Consider the following 18,355-nt stretch of genomic DNA (forward strand, 5'->3'; position numbering starts at 1 on the left):
GCCTCTTGAATTTAATAGCTATACAGTTGAATTACTGTAATTTTTACTTTTCTGATCTACTGCTTTTTAGGTTTTTTAATCATTTTTATTTCATGAACTAGACTTTGCAATTTTATTATTAAAGTTTTATTTGTATTCATTTATGCATGGAAGAAATGGGATATAAGGCAGAGGTGCAGGGGTAGGTGGGTGAGAGGATTCACCAGAGGCAGAGTGGGGAGCAGGACAGGTGAATCTACTGAAATACACTGCTGACAGGAGCAGTGGTACAGATAGGAGAGATCTGTACCTTTTAAATGAAAATTGATAAAACTGGTCTATGTCTTATTCCTGATTTTAGTGGTAATTCACTTAGTGTTTTGGCATTTAATATGACCAGTATAGGTAAAGTTTGATTCCCTTAAATATTTAAAATTTTTTTGAATAAATTGTTGACTTTCTTGAAAACATGTTTTGCAATTTTACGTTTTAATGTAATTAACGATGTTGGTACATGATGGCTTATTTTTATTTTCTATTAGATTAGATTTTCCAATATTTATGACTTTTGTATCTATATGGATTAGTATGGTTATTATTTTTCTCAATTATGACATTTGGTTTGATATTAGTGTTAGAGCTATGCCAGGATTGTATAAAAATGAATTAGTAGGTTTTCTGTATATACTCAAGAACAGTTTGAATAACAAATAATGTGTTTCATTATAGGACTTTGTAATATCACAATCTAGGCTTACTTTTGTAGTTGATAGTTCTAGCATAAGAGTAGGTAAGTTAGTCCAATAAAAAAGAGACATCCAGAAACAGATCAAATAATGTACATTTAATATATAGAATGTGAGTGGTTCAAATTGTCAGGGAAAGGATGCATTACTATTATAAATGATACTGGGAAAATCAGCTTTCTATGTGCAAAAAAATAATATTAGAAAACCACTTTATACCATATTCATAAATGTCTATTGAATTAAAAATCTCAATGTAAAAATTAAAGTTATTAACATTTAAAGAGAATATTTTTATTCTTTCTGGTTGGTGTTCTTAAATGATAAGGAGCCTTAGAACCATAGATAAAAATTGACTGATCAGTCTAGATTAAAAATGAAAAAAGTATTTGTGTGGAAAAGGCACAATAAACAAGGTGAGAGGCAAATAAAAGGCTGACAAAAATAGTGGGAGATATTATCTCCCATATTTGTAGAGGAATATTTTTAATACATGTCTACTTAGTAACAAAAGAGAAAAAATTTTATGTATTGATATGCTACAGAAGAAAAATACAAATAGTAAATATCTATTACAAAATAGGAAAATGTAAATTGAAACAATTAGATAGCTGTTTGCTTATTAAACTTATCAAAATCTAAGTAACTTATAATATGTAATGCTGACAGAATGGTGGAAGTATAAACTGGCATAGCCTTTTAAAGTTATTTTCTACTATCTCTCAAGTGTTTACATATACAATAAAAATTTGATTCAGAAATTCTAATTTGGAGATATTGATTCCACAAAAATAATAACATTTATACATTTAGTCCTATGGAAATAATTTTCTACTTTCTTTTTTTATTTTTATTTTCCACTGTGTGTGTTTAAGGTAATAATATCATTCAAGAAAGTGGAAAAAGGGGAATCTGCAAAAATAAAACGCAAGGAAACCTAGCACAGCAAAGAAGAAAGCTATTCATTTCATCAGAAAGTTCAGAAGGCACATCAGCAGAGCAAGACACAGGGCAACAATGCAGAGATGTTGATCAGGAGGAGTCTGTCATTTCATCAAAGGTGATATTTTAAAAAATTCATTTTCTGATTGTTTCTTTGCCAAGTGTTAGAGATAGGAATTAATTATATGGTATATACAACAAAGCCAAAACTGCTTTTTATCATTTGTGTTCATGAAAATAATAACTAAAACATTTCTTTTGGCTTACTGAAACTAATTTTTAATAATGCTTCATGTGTAGGAAAGAAAACTACTTAATCTAGATCAATACAGTCAGGTAAAAAGTGTCTTGACTCTGGTCAAATTATGGTACCCCTGGTTTGAAATCCTGGTATCTTCTATTCTATCGGCATTGCATTTTTCTTGAAAGCACATAATCACATTTTTTCTCAGTAACTTTGAAGAAAACAACTACTGATAGACTTACCTGTTGCAGGATTACTTCTGAGCTGATAAACAGTATTTATAAACATTTTATTTCTTCATTCACTTTTTACCAGCTCACTGGAATAGTTTGGCTGTAGTAAGCACTTGAACACAGAATAGTTAATGAAAATGAGGCTTATTGATTAGAAGCATTTAAAGAGAGAAGAAAAAAAAAATGATAGAGGTGGCTTCATACCAAAAAGTTCAGGTATTCTTCCCCTTCAAATAGAGCAGATGACAGTTTTCAAAGTCTTTGTAGCTTTTGGTTGAGTTCTGTGGGTTCCCATCTTTTCAGTGAGAGCCCAGGGAGTGGGACTAGTTTCAGAATAGTGGGTACTGAGATGAATGAGATGTAGCAGCTGTACATCCTTAAGGGAGAGAGACAAAGAAAGTACTTATTTAATCTCTTTTGAAGGAGATTTTTGATATTTGTGTTGAAAAGATGTCTGACCTGTTAGCAGGTGGCAGGAGGAGTTCTTTCAGTGGGTGTACAGTGTAATCTGGTTCATGAATATACACCTATGCTGGAGTGTCTTGTGCATGCCCATGTGAATGTGTGTGTGATTGGAGATAAGTTGGGTGACAAAGGGAAGGACACTACTGAAATAGGCTGGGAAGCAAATCAGGATGACAGTTGAAAAAGAAATTAGAACTGTATTTTATGGCTTCAGACACTTTTGGAAAGTATTTGGGTGAAAGAGTCATGTGATCAGCAGTGTATAGCAGTAATATGCAAGATGGAGCTAGGAGCCACCTAAGAAGCTGTCACAGAGGTCACAGACAATGAAGGTCTGAACTAAAATGGGAGCAGTGGGGCCAAAGAGAAGCAGTCAAATATGTGAGGTATTTTGGAGATAGAATTAACCCATTCTTGAGGATTAAAAGAATATTGAGAAGATAAAAATGTTCTTAATAGCAGCGAAGCAGCAATTGGGGAGGGTAGGACTTGCTTGATTTGTAGCAATGGTGGCAAATCTTTGATAGCTCTCTAATAGGCAGCAGGGAAAGCCTGTCTCACTGTGAAGATGAAAATGAGGGCTAACGTGAGAGAGAATTCAATGATATCTATATAATTTGGAGGTAAGCTTGCAGACATTCCTTTTAGAGTGTGTAGAATGTGTAGGAAGATGGCAGTGAGACTCATTTCCAGTTACACTGCCTGCTCTGTCTGTGTATGTAGCTTTCTCCTGTGGTATTAACTGTTGGGGTGAATAAATGGGCTATTAGGTGTCTCACTTTTCTGTGTACAGCTGCCTGCTGTGGAGTTTTACTCATATTTCTTCAGGGGAGTTGGTGGATGTAACTCTTATGTGGCCATCTCTTAATTGGCTATTTGGGTTAGTATCATTTTATAGTCTGACTTTTATCAGTTACTGAAGCCACTTTTCATTCAATCATTCAACAAGTTTTCAATAAGCTAATAGTAGTAATATAGAGGCATTGATAATGCTGTTAATAGCACCAACTGAAAAAACAACCTTTTAGTGAGCACTTACTTTAGGTTAGAACTAGTACTGGATATATTTATTTAATTGAAGTGTTAAAAATTCTAGAACATAGTTTGATAATCTCACTAGTTTATAGATCAGGGGACCTGAAACTGAAAGTTGAAAACAGCGTGTTCAAGGAGACCAAAGGATAGGAAATGGCAAAACTGATATTCAAAACCCAATTTTCTTTTTCATTTCAAATACCATTAAGTAGTCTTTCTGTTATATAGAAGATAGTGTTCTAAAATCTGTGATTAAAAGATGAAGAAGACATAGTTGATAAGGATCCATAGTCTTGTGGGAAACATGATTCAAAATCATTCGATAATGTAACAGTACATTGATTTTTTTTTTTTAAGTGAAGACTTGAGGACAAGTGCTTAGGCCAGCTGTAGGATTCCTATGGAAGGGCTTCTAACAGAAGTGAGCTCACCTAAGTGTTAACAGAAGAGTAGTAGGAATGAACCAGGTACAAAAGAGGTAGTGACAGGAAGTCATCCCATGTGAATGGGACCCAGACAGAAGAGCAGAGGGGCTGCAAACGGTGTGTTGGAAATTACTGTTTCTAGAATTCTTGATGCAAAGTTAAGCAAGAGAGGGAACCAGTGGAATAGACCTTGCGATGTTTTTAGCCTCAAAGGATAATCTTGGAAGCTCTTTAGAGAAACTATTCAAAGAGGACAGGAGAAAAAAAAAAAACAACAACAACAGGGAGTTGGGAGAGGTTAGGGCATTACTTGCAGTCAGAAAGCAAAGAAAATCTGACTCCAGGCAATAGTATAAGGATGCTGCAATGATTTTGGATTTGACAGACTACAGGACTGTTATATGCAGTCTGTTGCTTGGATGTGGAGAAAGTGAGGAGAAAAAAATCAAGTGAAAGATAAACTTCCTAGTTTCCAGTTAGATTAAATGAGTATATTTTGTTAGCTGAAATTATGTATAGAATACAGAGGGAGGATTTCATTGTTTGAGTTTGAGGCAAGAAGAGGTTGAGGAAGAAATGTTTAGCTATTAGTTAAATATATGAATTTGACTCAAGATTGAAGCTGTGCCTTGAAATTGGGATTTTTTTAGTCACTAGAGTCTGCATAATAATGAGATTGTTACAGAACGTTATGGTAACTTATCAGTATAGACAGTCTTTCCAACAGATACTTGTTGACTTCATATTCTGGTTAAATTCTTTATTCTGTTCTGGAGTTGCTTTAAAATGTGAGATGGTTGAGGGATGGGGGAAGGCTTGGTGGGTGAGTTATTGGACTATTTCAATAGCTTTAACAGTACAGTTTGGCTGCCTTCAAACACTAGCAGCAAATTCCACCAACTTCAGGCACCTTCATCCCTGAGGTCTCTGGGTGCACTTTTACAGCATAGAGGATCTGACCTTTCTATCATGAATCTCCACTTCATGAAGAGTCACACTTCATTCTTCACATTTTCATCTAGGAAGTAAGTCGTGTGGATGTTGATCCAATATTCAGCTCTCTATCTTTCTTCTTCCAAGTACAGAGTATCTTCCATCTTTCCTATTCTTTCACTTAATCCTTTCAGTGACCTGCTCTGGCCCATGAGCTTTGTAATTGGCACAATGCAAGTTTATGTTGCAGCAAGCTTACAAATCACTGCATATAATGGACTTAGGGGATCATTTATAAATAATTGAAGCCATGAATTTTAAATTCTTTAATGCCAGAGGTTCGACTGAATAGCAATGTTTCATGGAATTCCGTAAGATTGCCATTTTTTTTAGCCTCTTAAAATGTATTGTGAGAATCCCTCGTCCATTATATTGGTATTTGTGACTTTGTCATTTCTTTTCCTTTTTGAATACATTGACATATTAAATGTATTCATTGTGAATTAAAAAAATGTGGAAGTAGAGGGGGTTGAAATGATGCTAAACATTTCATATCTTATATTTTCTTTTCTTTGGCCTTCTCCCCCACCACTTGTTTTTTAATGTAGGTGAGAGACAATGGTAGCTTATACCTGGATGTAACAGTGAAGGAGTAAGAATGATCTTTCCTAGTCTGCTTGCTTGCCACTTTTTTCCTTTCCTTTGTTTATTAACCTTTATATACTGAGCACTTATTATGGTGGCAGGTATGCTAACTCTGGAAGTATATTGGTAAACAAATCTAGGGAAAGACAGACAGTAAAAATGAATATAAAATAACATTGTACTAAAATGTCTGAATACATGCCTGCTGTGTTGTGGAAAGGTAAGAGGAGAGGAGGGAGTCACTACCTACTTTACGTAGGGTAGCTGGGCTAGGTAGGTAATGTGTCTGAAGAGGGAACATTTAACCTGAGAACAAAGAATGGCAGCAGTCTAATAATGTAATGAATGAAAGTGGGGAGTCTGTGGTACTACTAGAACCCCATAAGCTGGGCCAAAGGGAATGAAGTGAGGTTCAAGTAGGTACTTCCTTTGTTTCGATTTTAAATGTAGTGGGAAGCTATAGAACTATGTTAGTCAGGGGAGAGACTTGATCTAGTGAACATTTTTACTTTTTTCATTATTTTTTTTAAATGGCATCTACAGTCAGCTGCATAGGGTTATTGGGTTACAGGACCTAAGGAAGTAAATCACTCATTAAGTGAACCTAGAAGGTCAAGATGTTAAACTCCAAGCAAACCAGGATTTCATTTTATTTGTTATTGAGGTCAATGCCGTTTTTACTGCACATTAATAAAAGCCTCCTCTCTGTTGCCAAGATTCAAAAGCAATCCTGATTGTCATTTTCCCCCATACTTTTTAAGAGATAGAGAGTGCCAAATTTAGGAAGGCTGGGAGAAAGGAAAGAGGAGAAAAGGCAGAGTCTCTCTTCCTCTGATTTGTAATCTCTATTTCCAAGGCAGATGGAGTCATGCCATTGTCCTCATCAGTGCTGTGGCCACTCTAGGAATAGAGATCTCTTCCTGAGGCCAGCTTCCCTCCTTGGGTACTTTACTTTGGATACTTTTACTTGGATACTTTAGATACTTCTACTTGGATACTTTTACTTTAGATGCTTTTACTTGGATACTTATACTTTTACTTCTTTCCTTGGATACAGTTACTTTGGTGCAAAAGGTGGACTAGCTCTGGTTTTGACAGATGTCAAACTCAGTCCAGGAGGCTGCCCCTACATGTAGAGCCTTTGATTTCCTTATTATCACTCATCTGAAAACTCACTTGCCCAGTCTCTATTTAAAAAAATTTTTTGGGGGGGAAGAAAAACAAATATAGGTAGGAGATGATGGCTTATATCTAGTGGTAACAATGAAAAAATAAGAAACGATCTTTCCTTGTCTGCTCACCATCCTTTTGTCCCCCTTAATATACTATACTATACTATACTATAAGGATTTAAAGATTGAAGATGAAGAATGCCCACCATTCACCCCCAGGCTTTATTCAAAAATTACTGAGAGGCTGGAAGATTTTAAGATTTGGAGGAATGTTATGTTTGTGGGGAGAAGCTACTCTCTCTTTCCAAAATTATAAGAGAGGCACTCTAAGGGTATTATTTATGGAGTTATGCTATGCCAGCAGAACAAGAGACTAGCATTTAATTGGATATATGCTTAGCTGAAGAATTTTCTGACCTACTTTTACTTCATGAACAGAAAAAAGGACATTGGTGGTAGTTAACCTAGTAGGAGATGGGTAAGTTACTCCCTTCCTATCTAGATATCTAGTCCCATGTATATTAGTGTCTGGTATTCAGAGAGAGATTGGATTGGGATACAGAGGAGCAACTTGGCAGGAAAGTGCATGGGAAGAAATGTGCATGAATACAACTGAGGGTCGACTCTAAGGGATAGCCAAGTGATTGCTTTTTCTTTAGACCATCATTGAAGATGGTCCAAGAACCATGATAAGACCTAGTTTCCATTTGCAAGGTATTTAGTCAGTTTGGATAACAGTTTAAGTGTAAATATCATGTTTCTTAAAAAAAAAAAAAAAAAGACAATTACTTCAGAAGAAATCATGCTAGTAATACTTTGTTAAGACATTTTGGCTGTTCGATATTAAGTAACAACAAAACTAGTTTCCCCCACCCCGGGGGTGGCAGCCATTTTCTGTGAGTCTTCAACTATAAATGGGGTGAACTTTTTATGTGTATTTGGTGAGCTGTCCACGTGTCCTAGGTATGGTTTCCAGGAGGACTAGGGCTTATTTGCGCAATGCTTCCACTTCACAGCCTGTAGATATAATTGGGAGGTTATCTTTGATAAGATCAGGAAGATTTTTCTTTGTACTGGTGATAGTATAAATAATAAGCTTTCTTTAATCATAATATGATTGAGAATTTGGTCCAAAAATTCCTTTAATGGTTAATAAGTTAATTGGAAACAGACCACTTCAAAGGAGTCATGTTTATTTTCTGAGTTGGTTATAATAGAGCTTCATGTACATTTTTCTGTGAGGGAGAAGCTATAGGAAAAAATCATGATTACATTTAAAGGGTAAAAATAAAGTATTTCAGTAATTTATAAGGATAATATATATTAAGTATGACATTGTAGAATAGAAAATTCAAGAGTCTAGTAGGTTTTTGTGGAAAGATTATGTTCAAATCAAAACAAATATATTCTCTTATTTCATTTGAATTTTTCTTTTTCTTTTTCACTGAATGATTGTAAGGTTTTGATACAACTCTAAATTCATTTTCTAATAACTGGATTTTTAAATTTATTTCCCTTAAATTTTATTAACTTATCAGTCGTTTACATATTTATATAACCTGGGGTCACTTTTTTCATACTTCCATAAGTACACATGCTTCACTTACCTTCCACCAATATCCCTCTCCCAATATCTTATCCCCTTCTTTCCCTGTCGCCTCTTCCATCTCTTCTTTTCCCTCTGGTAAACGGTATATATTTTCACAGAAGTTAAAAATTATTTTGCTATGTTTTGTCAGTTTGTGTTCTTTGGTTATTCCAAAGAATAATGTAATAGTCTACAAATAATGGAAACCATCTGGTTGGTATCTGCCTTTTACTTTCTGGCACTACGGGCCCTCCCTGGTGGTGCAGGGGGTTAAAGCACTGCATTAAGAAGCTTCAGCCACTTCCGCATGAGTTCGATCCCTGCCTGCCCCGGAGGAGATCCACATGGCATGGCAGACCTCTCCTGACCCGCCCGCTGCTCCCCTCAGCAGTGTACTTCGTGGATCCGCCTGTACTGGTCCCCACTCTGTCCCTGGTGAATCCTCTCACCCTCTGCATCTCTGGCCTGTACCCCAGTTCTGTATGAATAAATAAATAAATCTTTTATAAACAAACAAACATAATCACTTCAAGATCCACCTGTTTTGTACCAAAGGGCACTCTTTCATCTTTTTTTAAATAACTGAATATAAATCTATTAACTGTATATTGTCTAGTTTATCATTGGGGCTGTGGGTTGGTTCTACAGCTTGGCTATTATGAATGCTGCTGCTATGAACTTAAGAATACACAAATATTTTTTTGTTTTCATATTCATTTGGTAATACTGAAATTATACATTGCCATTGTTAGAGCATATGATATTTCCATTTTTATATTTTAAGGTATCTCCATACTATTTTCCATAGAAATTGTACCAAATTACACTCCTACCAACAATGGATGAGTGCTTTTTCTCCATATTCTTGCCAACATTTGTTGTTTCCATTCCTTTTGCATACATGTTATTCTTCAGGGGTAAAGCTACTTTATTTTATGAGAAATATGTATATTTACTTATTTAGTATTGCTCTAAAGTAGGGACAGAAAATAAAGGTATTTTTAAAAAGGATTTACTTATGTGTACAGAACTGGGGTAGAGGTCAGAGGTGCAGGGGCTGTAAGAAAATTCACTAGAGACAGAGTGGGGAGCAAAACAGGCAGACTGATAAAGTACACTGCTGAGGGGAGCAGTGGGCAAGACAGGAGAGGTCTGCTGTGCCATGTGGTTCACCTCCCTGGCCGAGGATTGAACTTGTGTAGAAGCAACTGTTGATAGCTTTGCAGTGCTGTACTTTAACCCCTTGGGCCACCAGAGAGGGCCCCAGAAAATAATGAAATTTCTAACAACTTTAAAATATGGATTTTAGAGGTTTTAAAATGATACATGTTGCATGAATCTTGTAGTTTCACAGCTTTATGCTTAAATTTACATATTTTTAAAAACATGTTTTATTTCTAATTTTCTTTGATTGTTTATAGGAAATACCACAATCATTTTCTTCAAGCACATTAAGTTACACACAGATGAATAATACAGTAAGTGATACACGGAGAAACAAAATTCCAAAAGAGGAACTTGGTAAGGTTTCTGAACATAAATTCATTACTAAAGGAAGACAAGATGAAGAAGATGAGGCAGTTAACTGTTTTGAGAGTTGTTTGAGTGCCCAAAGCAAGTCATTGCATGAGTCTCAAGGATCTCATCCTAAGTCTAGTTCTAATCCCTCAAATCCTGAGACTTTGTATGCACAAAGAACTGATTCTGTTCCACAAAGTTCTGAAGAAAACAAGGTCAAAAGAACATCCTGCATGTATGGTGCAAACTGCTACAGGTAAGGGAAATTGCAGGCAGTGTATAATTCATTTATTTCAGCAGCATGTAGCCAGGTAAATGTGTGTTGAAGAGTATTATTAAAAGCTTAATAAAACCTGTGAACCTAAAATTGGGAACTTTGTCATGTTTCTACTGCTTTGCCCTTTCTCATTCTGCATTGTAACAAATCCTACTTATTAGAGGCTTTTAAGATACAGTAGGGAATTGAATGTTTCATATGCAGACATGCTGACTAATACACAGATTTAAATACTGGGGCATCCATACTTGACAAATGAATCACTCAGACTTAAATACCTACATATTTAATGTCTTATTTAGGTATTAGAGAAATAGCTTCAGACTATGGTCCAGAGACCTTTTATGTTTCGAGTGCTCAAAATGCTTTTTAGGTTGAAACCATTTTCATATTTATGAGACTTTTTATACTGTATGCCTTTTTTCTTATTTTCTCACTCACAAGTGTACAGTAAGATTTTCCATAGACTGTGTGGTTTGTGATATTGTTAACAATTTGATGCAGAGTCTAATGTAAAATCTGGATACCTCTGTTAAATTAGACATTAAAGAAATATCTCCATCAATTTGTTTTGGGAGATACAAGTTATTTATATTAAGATGGTATATATTACATATATATTTAAGATGGTATATATCATATATATAATATATATTACTGTTTAATAACAATAAATAAATAGCTTATAATTTAAAGGGAAATATATTTTTAAATTTCATTTTTTAAAATTTATTTATATATATTTTACATCATTGTTCATTTTTGTACAATGTTTACTTTCTCCTCTCAGGGGTAGCCCTTGTAAAATTCCCACTACCATTTCTACCATGGACCATCACCATAGTCACTTATGTTCTTCCCTCCCCTGTTTTGATTCCTCTTTCCCCCACTTCCCTGAAGAATGTCTCTGACTTATAATTACCTATTAATTTTGTTTTTTGTTTATTATTATTTTTTCCAGGTCCCTTACTTGGGCCCCCTATATTCCTCCTATAAGTGAAACAGTTCAATATATTTCTTTTCCCTTCTAGCTTATTTCACTGAGCATTAATCCCTTTTAGCTCCATCCATGTTGTTATAAATGGCATGAATTTGTCTTTTTGATTGCCAGATAGTATTCCATTTCCTGATCCATACATCTATTTTGGGGCATTTGGGTTGTCTCCATATATTACCTATTGTAAATAGTTCTGCAGTAAATGTAGGGTTTTAAGTATCCTTTTGAATTAATGTTTTGTGTTCTTTGTTTTAGAATTTCTAATAGATTAAATAGCCACATGAAGAAAAGCTTTCTGGGGCTTTATTAATTTTATCCTGAGACCAAAATGTTTGAGAAACATTGTTTTAGATGATGGGATAGTGATTACCTTTGGGTAGTAAAATAGGTTTGATTCGGGATGGGTCATGCGGGGGCTTCTAGAATGCTGATAATGTTTTGTTTTGTATCTTAGCAGAGATTGCATAGGTGCTTTTATTTTTTATTATTTTTTATTTTTTATTGAAAGTCTTTAAAATCTGATATGTGTGTGTATAATATTTTATTTGTACATACATAAATCCTATTTAAAGTACTTTCTACAAATTGTCCTATAATATGCAGGACCTACCATATGCCACCAGAAATTCTTTTTGTTAGCATAAGAATTTTGTACTGACTAGATATCATGAACTTTGTTTTTAAAAAACATACACATTGGCTTTTATTTTGGAACAATCAAATTTATATTGCTTGGTTACCTGAATATATCCATTGACTCACTGTATATTTCAGATCTATTAGAAAAAGTAATTCATCCCGTTAGTATTTTTTTTTTCTAACAGTGTATGTCACCCTCATAGGAAGAATCCTATCCATTTTGAACACTTCAGTCATCCTGGTGATAGTGACTATGGAAGTGTGCAAGCTACATGTCAAGATGAGGCTGATGATCGACCTGAATGTCCCTATGGAGCGTCCTGTTACAGGTATATAAGCCTGAAATGTTTGGTTGTCTACCTTTTCTCCTTAGCTTGTGTTATTTATGCAGGAGAAATTACAAGCAACTTTTCATTTCAAGCCTTTTTAACTTAAGTTTTAAAGCTTTCACACGTAATATGTTTTCATTTTCTTATGGGTAGGATTACAGTATTCTTTTAGATAATTTTGACTTGTAGTTATTGACCTCATAAATATCTGAAATTGTTCCTCATTGCTAATTTTCAAGATACAAATAAAATAATTTAGAAATTGACAGTGCCATCACATTATACTCTACCAGACTCACTAGTGGCACATGAAACAACTCAGAATGTTATCTCTGCCTCACTCATCTCCCAGTATGCTACCATTCTTGCCAATACATGAAACTCAATTTTAAGAGAAAAGTGGGAGTTCCTTACATCTTACAGCCATTTGTATCACATAGAATAGAATTTATCTTGTGAGTTTGTGCTTATTTTTTTTACTGGATGACTTCAGTTCATAAGTCATAATGCTGATATACCTTTGCATTTTTTAAAAATATTTTACTTCCTCCTGCCTTTTTTAAATCTATGATTGCAACATATTTTTACTTCTACAATTGTTAGCTTATAAGTCATTGTTTTTATTATTTTATTAAATTTTAGACTCTAACTTGCTTTTACATTTACTCATGTATTTATCATTTTGGGTACCTTAATTTCTTTGTGAAGTTTTATCCTTTTTTACTGGAATAATTTTATTTTTTGTTTAAGGAAGTTCTTAATGGTATTCTTTGTAGTAAAAACCTGCTGGACAAGAATTCTCCCAGCTTTTGTGATTCCAAAATATCCTTCTTCTTATTATTTTTTAAGGTTCTTTCCATTGGGTATAAAAATCTAGTTTGGCAAGTTCTGTTTCCTTTTGTCATTTTTTTTTTAAGATTTATTTATTTGTGCATACAGAGCTGGGGTACAGGCCAGAGGCTCAGGGGCAGTGAGAGGCTTCACTAGGGACAGAGTGGGGAGCAGAACAGGCAGATCAATGAAGTACACTGCTGAGGGGAGCAGTGGGAGGGTCAGGAGAGGTCTGCCACACCATGTGGTCACCTCTGGGTCAGGCAGGGATCGAACTCTTGTGGAAATGGCTTAAGCTTCTTTGTGCTGTGCTTTAACCTGCTGTGCCACCTGGGAGGGCCTCCTTTTGTCATTCTAAAGATGTTCTTCCTTTGACTCTTGCATTCTTATATATTTAAAGTTAAATTTTGCTTTTTTGAAATCAATGTAATTTTTTCCTTTGTCTACTTCTAAGATTTTTGGCATTAGTTTTACTTTGAGTAGCTTTACTAACATGTATGTACTTAGCTATATGTTTCATTGTTCACTTGGTTTGGAATTATTAAACTTTTGTTGTTTGAGTTTTTTCTTGTTAATTTGAGGATACTGCTTAGCTGTTATCTTGTTAGATATTGCTTCTGTCCCTTTCTGTTGAAAATATATTAAATCATTTTACCACATCCCACATATCTCCTGTATATGTTCTTTCCTCTTTGGTTCATGCTGTATAGTTGCTATTGATTTGTCTTTAAACTTTATTTAGAGTTCACTAATTCTTTCTTTTCTGTCTAGTTGACTGTTAAACCCATACATAGAGTTTTTAACTTCATTTTTCAATTCTATAATACCCATGATTCTTCTATAGAATCTAATTTTGGTGAAATTATCCATCTTCTCACGCACTCTTCATTTATTTAGTTGTTCCTTTGAATTCTTTAATATATTTGTCTTAGTTTTATCCAAATTGTATTTGCTCATGAATGTTCCTGGATTGGTTTTTGTTGTTGCTGTTGTGACTGTCATATTTTCTTGCTTCTTTCTAATAACTTTTGTTGCAATACTGGCATTGCTTATGAAAAGAATTGTAAGGACTTTAGATGTTAGCTTCCATTAGTGAGACTACCGCTCTTTTTGGCAGATAGACACTAGTTATTGCTGTTCAATCAGATTTGGATAGGCAATTGTGGGTTGATACTTTAATAAAACTCAGTCTACCTTTAGGTTTTCTTGTTCCTTTCACTTGGCTTTTCTAGACTTTTGATTGAAAGGTACAGTTCTACTTTTCTAGCTTTGAAGCTTCTCTTTGCAGGTTCTGGTCCATTAACCTACCACCCATCCATCTTCAATTATGACACATTTCTTGAGGGGAAGCTAGTTATGGGTTGGTTACAGATCCCTTCTTCCCCTAGTAAGACTTAGTCCCTGAAACACCATAATTTGGAGATTTCATTTCACTATTTTGAAGTTTTGATCCAGACCTTAAGCCTCTCATAACTCCCTGGAATTTTTCAAACATTTCTTTGGAAATGCTTTCTATTGGGCTTCTTAGTTTCCAAATTGTTCTGACACTACTATGAGACCATGGAAAATTCTATATTTATTTCTTCTCAAATAGAGTTCTTCTGCTTCATTAAAATTACCTTCTATCTATACCAATATCTGACAAATACCTCTAAAGCAGGAACCTGCCCATGATTGTCAGCTTACCTTGAAAGGGCTTTCCCTCTATGGAATATTAGATGCACTAAAATTTTCATTGTTCCCACAGTTCTCTCATAAAAATAATTTGTATAGCTTATCCCTTTTTGCTAGTTGTTAAAATAAAATTTTTGGTTTATCATGATATCCAGCATCCTTTTTAGAAGCAAATTCAGATTCTTGAGAAGAATAGAAACAAAGTACAATGCCTTACAGCAAAATAATGATGTCAGAATATTACTACATTCATGTCATCAATCTCCATAAGAGACCAGAGTAGGAAGTAATCAAGAGAAATTATTCCAAGACCTGTGACCTACATATGCCCATAGAAATTTTCATGTCTATATCTAGATGTATTTATATATACATATAGTGTACATTTTTCATCTGTTAATCTCCTTGGTATCCTGGTTCATTTTGGAGATAAAATCTTAAGCTTACTTTCCTCTCATTAATTTTAATCACAGTTCAGAGAATATTACATATGATTGCTTACTGTAACTATTGTTTTACACATAATGAAATGGAAACTAAGAAAGGTTTAGTGAGTTGCCTAAGTTGCCAAAGTTCCCACTCTTTCAGACTAGCATTTCCCCATGGCAGGACTTGACACCACCATGGTTAGTCAGGGTTTTATGAAGTATTAATAGGGATTGATTTTTTAGCCAAATGGTAAATAGTTTGAAGTTAAAAAAAAAAAACAACAAAAACTTCAGATAATTCACTTTGTTGAATTAGTGAAAGTTTCATATTAGCGAGATAATAGAAATCCTACTTGCAGAAGCAAGATATGTTTTTATCCACCCTTATCAAACTATAATTATTGTGAGAAAAAACATGAATAGTAGGTTTATTTTGTGTCATCGTTAAAACTCAACGGAAGTTAATTATGATTCAGTTATTGTTTGGCAATCTTGCTTTGCAACTATATATTTTTGGGGGGCCTATACTAGGTAGTGTTACAGTAGATATTAGTCTTATATTTCAAAAGAATAAAATATTCTAATTTACTTTGCTTGAAAGCAAAAGCATGCTAGTTTCTTTCTGCAGTTGTAGGGAAAAACATTGAAGTCTCAGAGAACATAAAATAACCCACAAAAATCACCAAGAAGTTATTATATTTAGAAAATAAAAAAATTGTATAATCTAAAAGTAATTTCTATAACCATGTGCCAAGGGGTACCCAGGGACTCCAGCCTACTAAGGGGGAACATATTTTCAGGGTTAAGAAATCAGACTCTTGATGTAAAAGATCTTTAATTGATGTACAATTTGGTGAACTTTAGATCACCAGCATGACAATATGAAAGGGCATAAATTTGGGGATCAAAAGGGCCAAAGCTAAATTTGAAGCATGCCGTTTAACAGTTGTATGGTTCAGGGCAAACCCTGAGAGTCCCAGATTCTCAAATTCCCAGAATTCCCAACAGATTCTCATTAAATATCATTTCCTAGTATCATCCATGGTCAAAAGTTTTATTACCATGAAGCAAATATGAAAACCACAATACTATATGTATGGGCATGCTTACTTCATTTTCCTGTGAGTAAAATGGAAAAGCAGATGTGGATCACATATTAAATGCACACTACAGTAAATGAAATACTTTATATATTCATACATTGCCTATATGATGAAGTGATAGATATTTAGAAAGGTATTTAATTATTAATTTTTATGTTTTTCTAGAGTTATAGGATTTATTAACATTTTCTCTGACTGAGATATTGTAAAATCTAGTAAGTTTAACTCAATTTGGAGAAATTATAACTTGAAAGAACTAGTTAATGTCATTTTAGGTACCTTGTCCATTTCACTGGTTTATTCTTTTTGTGCTGTACTTTACAATCTGACAGAAGACTAGCCCAATTTAATATGTTGATTAACTTCTGGTACTTGTCTGAATTAGAACAGTAGACACTTGATGTTCAGAATAACTCAGTGATTGCTGTCTCTATCACCTGACTTACTTCCTCTGATGTCTGATAGGATTATATGTAATTCATTACTCCTGTTCTTGTTTGTTAAATTAAGTACTGCGTTTAGAATATATAGAATTCATTTTCTATTGACTTAGTGTAAAAATATAGTCAAACTTACATATAGTTGCTTTAAACTTAGAAAAGTTGAAAATGCCTTTCAATTTGTTAAGGCCTTGAGATGAAACAAGTAAGGGCATTTAGAAAAATACACACAACTCATGGGAAATAGTGAGGAGGAAAGCAGTGGGAAATGAAGTCGGGTATGGTGGAGAATTTTGTGAGAAGCTATTGGCAGATTTTTAATAAGAAAACCTGATGTCAGTTACTTTTAGAGACTTATTCTGGTTGCTATGTGGAGAACAAATTTATGGAGGGCAGGAGAAGGAAGGGGGATAATCAGTTAAGTTGCCTGGTGCTTCAGGCAAGATGTGATGTGGGGGTGACTAAGGCGGTAAAGATGGAGGAAATTAAGAAATTGGTCTGGCTTCTGATACATTTAAAGGTTGTAATTTCCTCTTTCTATAGTGTCAGATATGTGTTATTCGTATGTCTATATTACTAAAATTAAATGTTTCAGAAATAGGTATTTTAATATAATATCTAATGGAAACCCCAGTGTAGTTGGGGGTATGTAGCCCTATGTTTAGAACCCAGAGATTACTGTTAATAATTAACAACAATACAAAGAAAATCAGAAAATATTTGAGGCCTGATGAGCTACAGAAAATGCCATTTGTGAAAAGGTTGATGTAAAATTTTATAAATGAACTCTGTATAAGTATTTCCATTTGTTATTAGGAAACAGTCCTGGAGGGAATTTAGTATTGTCCATGAAAGTTAATCCAAATGCTCATATATCCCTAAAAAGCTGAATCGAATTGCCATTTAGTCGTAACTTAGACTAACATGAAAATGACAGACTTCTTATGAAATAAGTGATTTTTGAAAATGGATTATGCATAGAAAAATATTAGAAAATATTCTTTAAATGTATAAAATTCAATTGGGGCAATATTCAACCATAATAATTGTGGGTATTAAAAGGCAAAATTCAGCTATTTGGTATTAATTGGCAACTACTTTTTTTGGCATGGTGAGTTTTTATACATTGTCAGCTATCTTAATGTGAAACTGATATCTATTTCTATAAAAATAACCTGACACCTGTAAAATGCTTAATAGCCTACAAATGTTTATATACATTTCCTCATTTAACTGTTGAAACAACCCTGTATGAAGGAGGCAGTATTATCCCTGCTTACAGATGAGGAATTGGAGACTTGGTTCATAGGGTTTGCCCTGAAACATACAACTGTTAAACGGCATGCTTTGCATTTAGTTTTAGCCCTTTCATACTGTAATGCTGGTGATCTAAAGTTTAACAAGCAAGATGAGAATAGGCCAAAGACATTGTGGCATCTTTCTCTTTAGCATTTGGGAAGACTCTGTTCTACAGACCTGCATGATTGATCGACTAGAGCTAAGTGACTTTGTGGTGCTGAGCTGTCAGTATCTCAGGAACCTGATTGTAGTGGACTCTGCTTAATGTGATTGTCAGATTGTCATTGTTTCCTGGGGAAGTAATATAACTTGTTAATGGCAGGAAATTATAATGTTTTTTAGCTTTAGGTGTGTGTAAAAAGATTCAGTAAGTTCTTTGATTATTAACTTTATAGGTGTAACTCCAAAACAAG

The 18,355-nt window shown here is 34.2% G+C and overlaps 1 protein-coding gene across 2 annotated transcripts in view; it reads left to right on the plus strand.

Annotated features, from left to right (window-relative positions):
- Positions 1–18,355, plus strand: part of APLF (aprataxin and PNKP like factor) — a 43,970-nt gene that overhangs the window by 17,139 nt on the left and 8,476 nt on the right. For both annotated transcript variants that reach the window (XM_004691346.2, XM_012731454.1), the window contains 3 exons: positions 1,601–1,785; positions 9,829–10,181; positions 12,042–12,167. In XM_004691346.2, the coding sequence (XP_004691403.1) occupies positions 1,601–1,785; positions 9,829–10,181; positions 12,042–12,167 (664 nt within the window). The remainder of the gene's footprint in view (positions 1–1,600; positions 1,786–9,828; positions 10,182–12,041; positions 12,168–18,355) is intronic.

Source organism: Condylura cristata, unplaced genomic scaffold (assembly GCF_000260355.1).
Source record: "Condylura cristata isolate star-nosed mole 26May11 unplaced genomic scaffold, ConCri1.0 scaffold00031, whole genome shotgun sequence".
Lineage (NCBI taxonomy): Eukaryota > Metazoa > Chordata > Mammalia > Eulipotyphla > Talpidae > Condylura > Condylura cristata.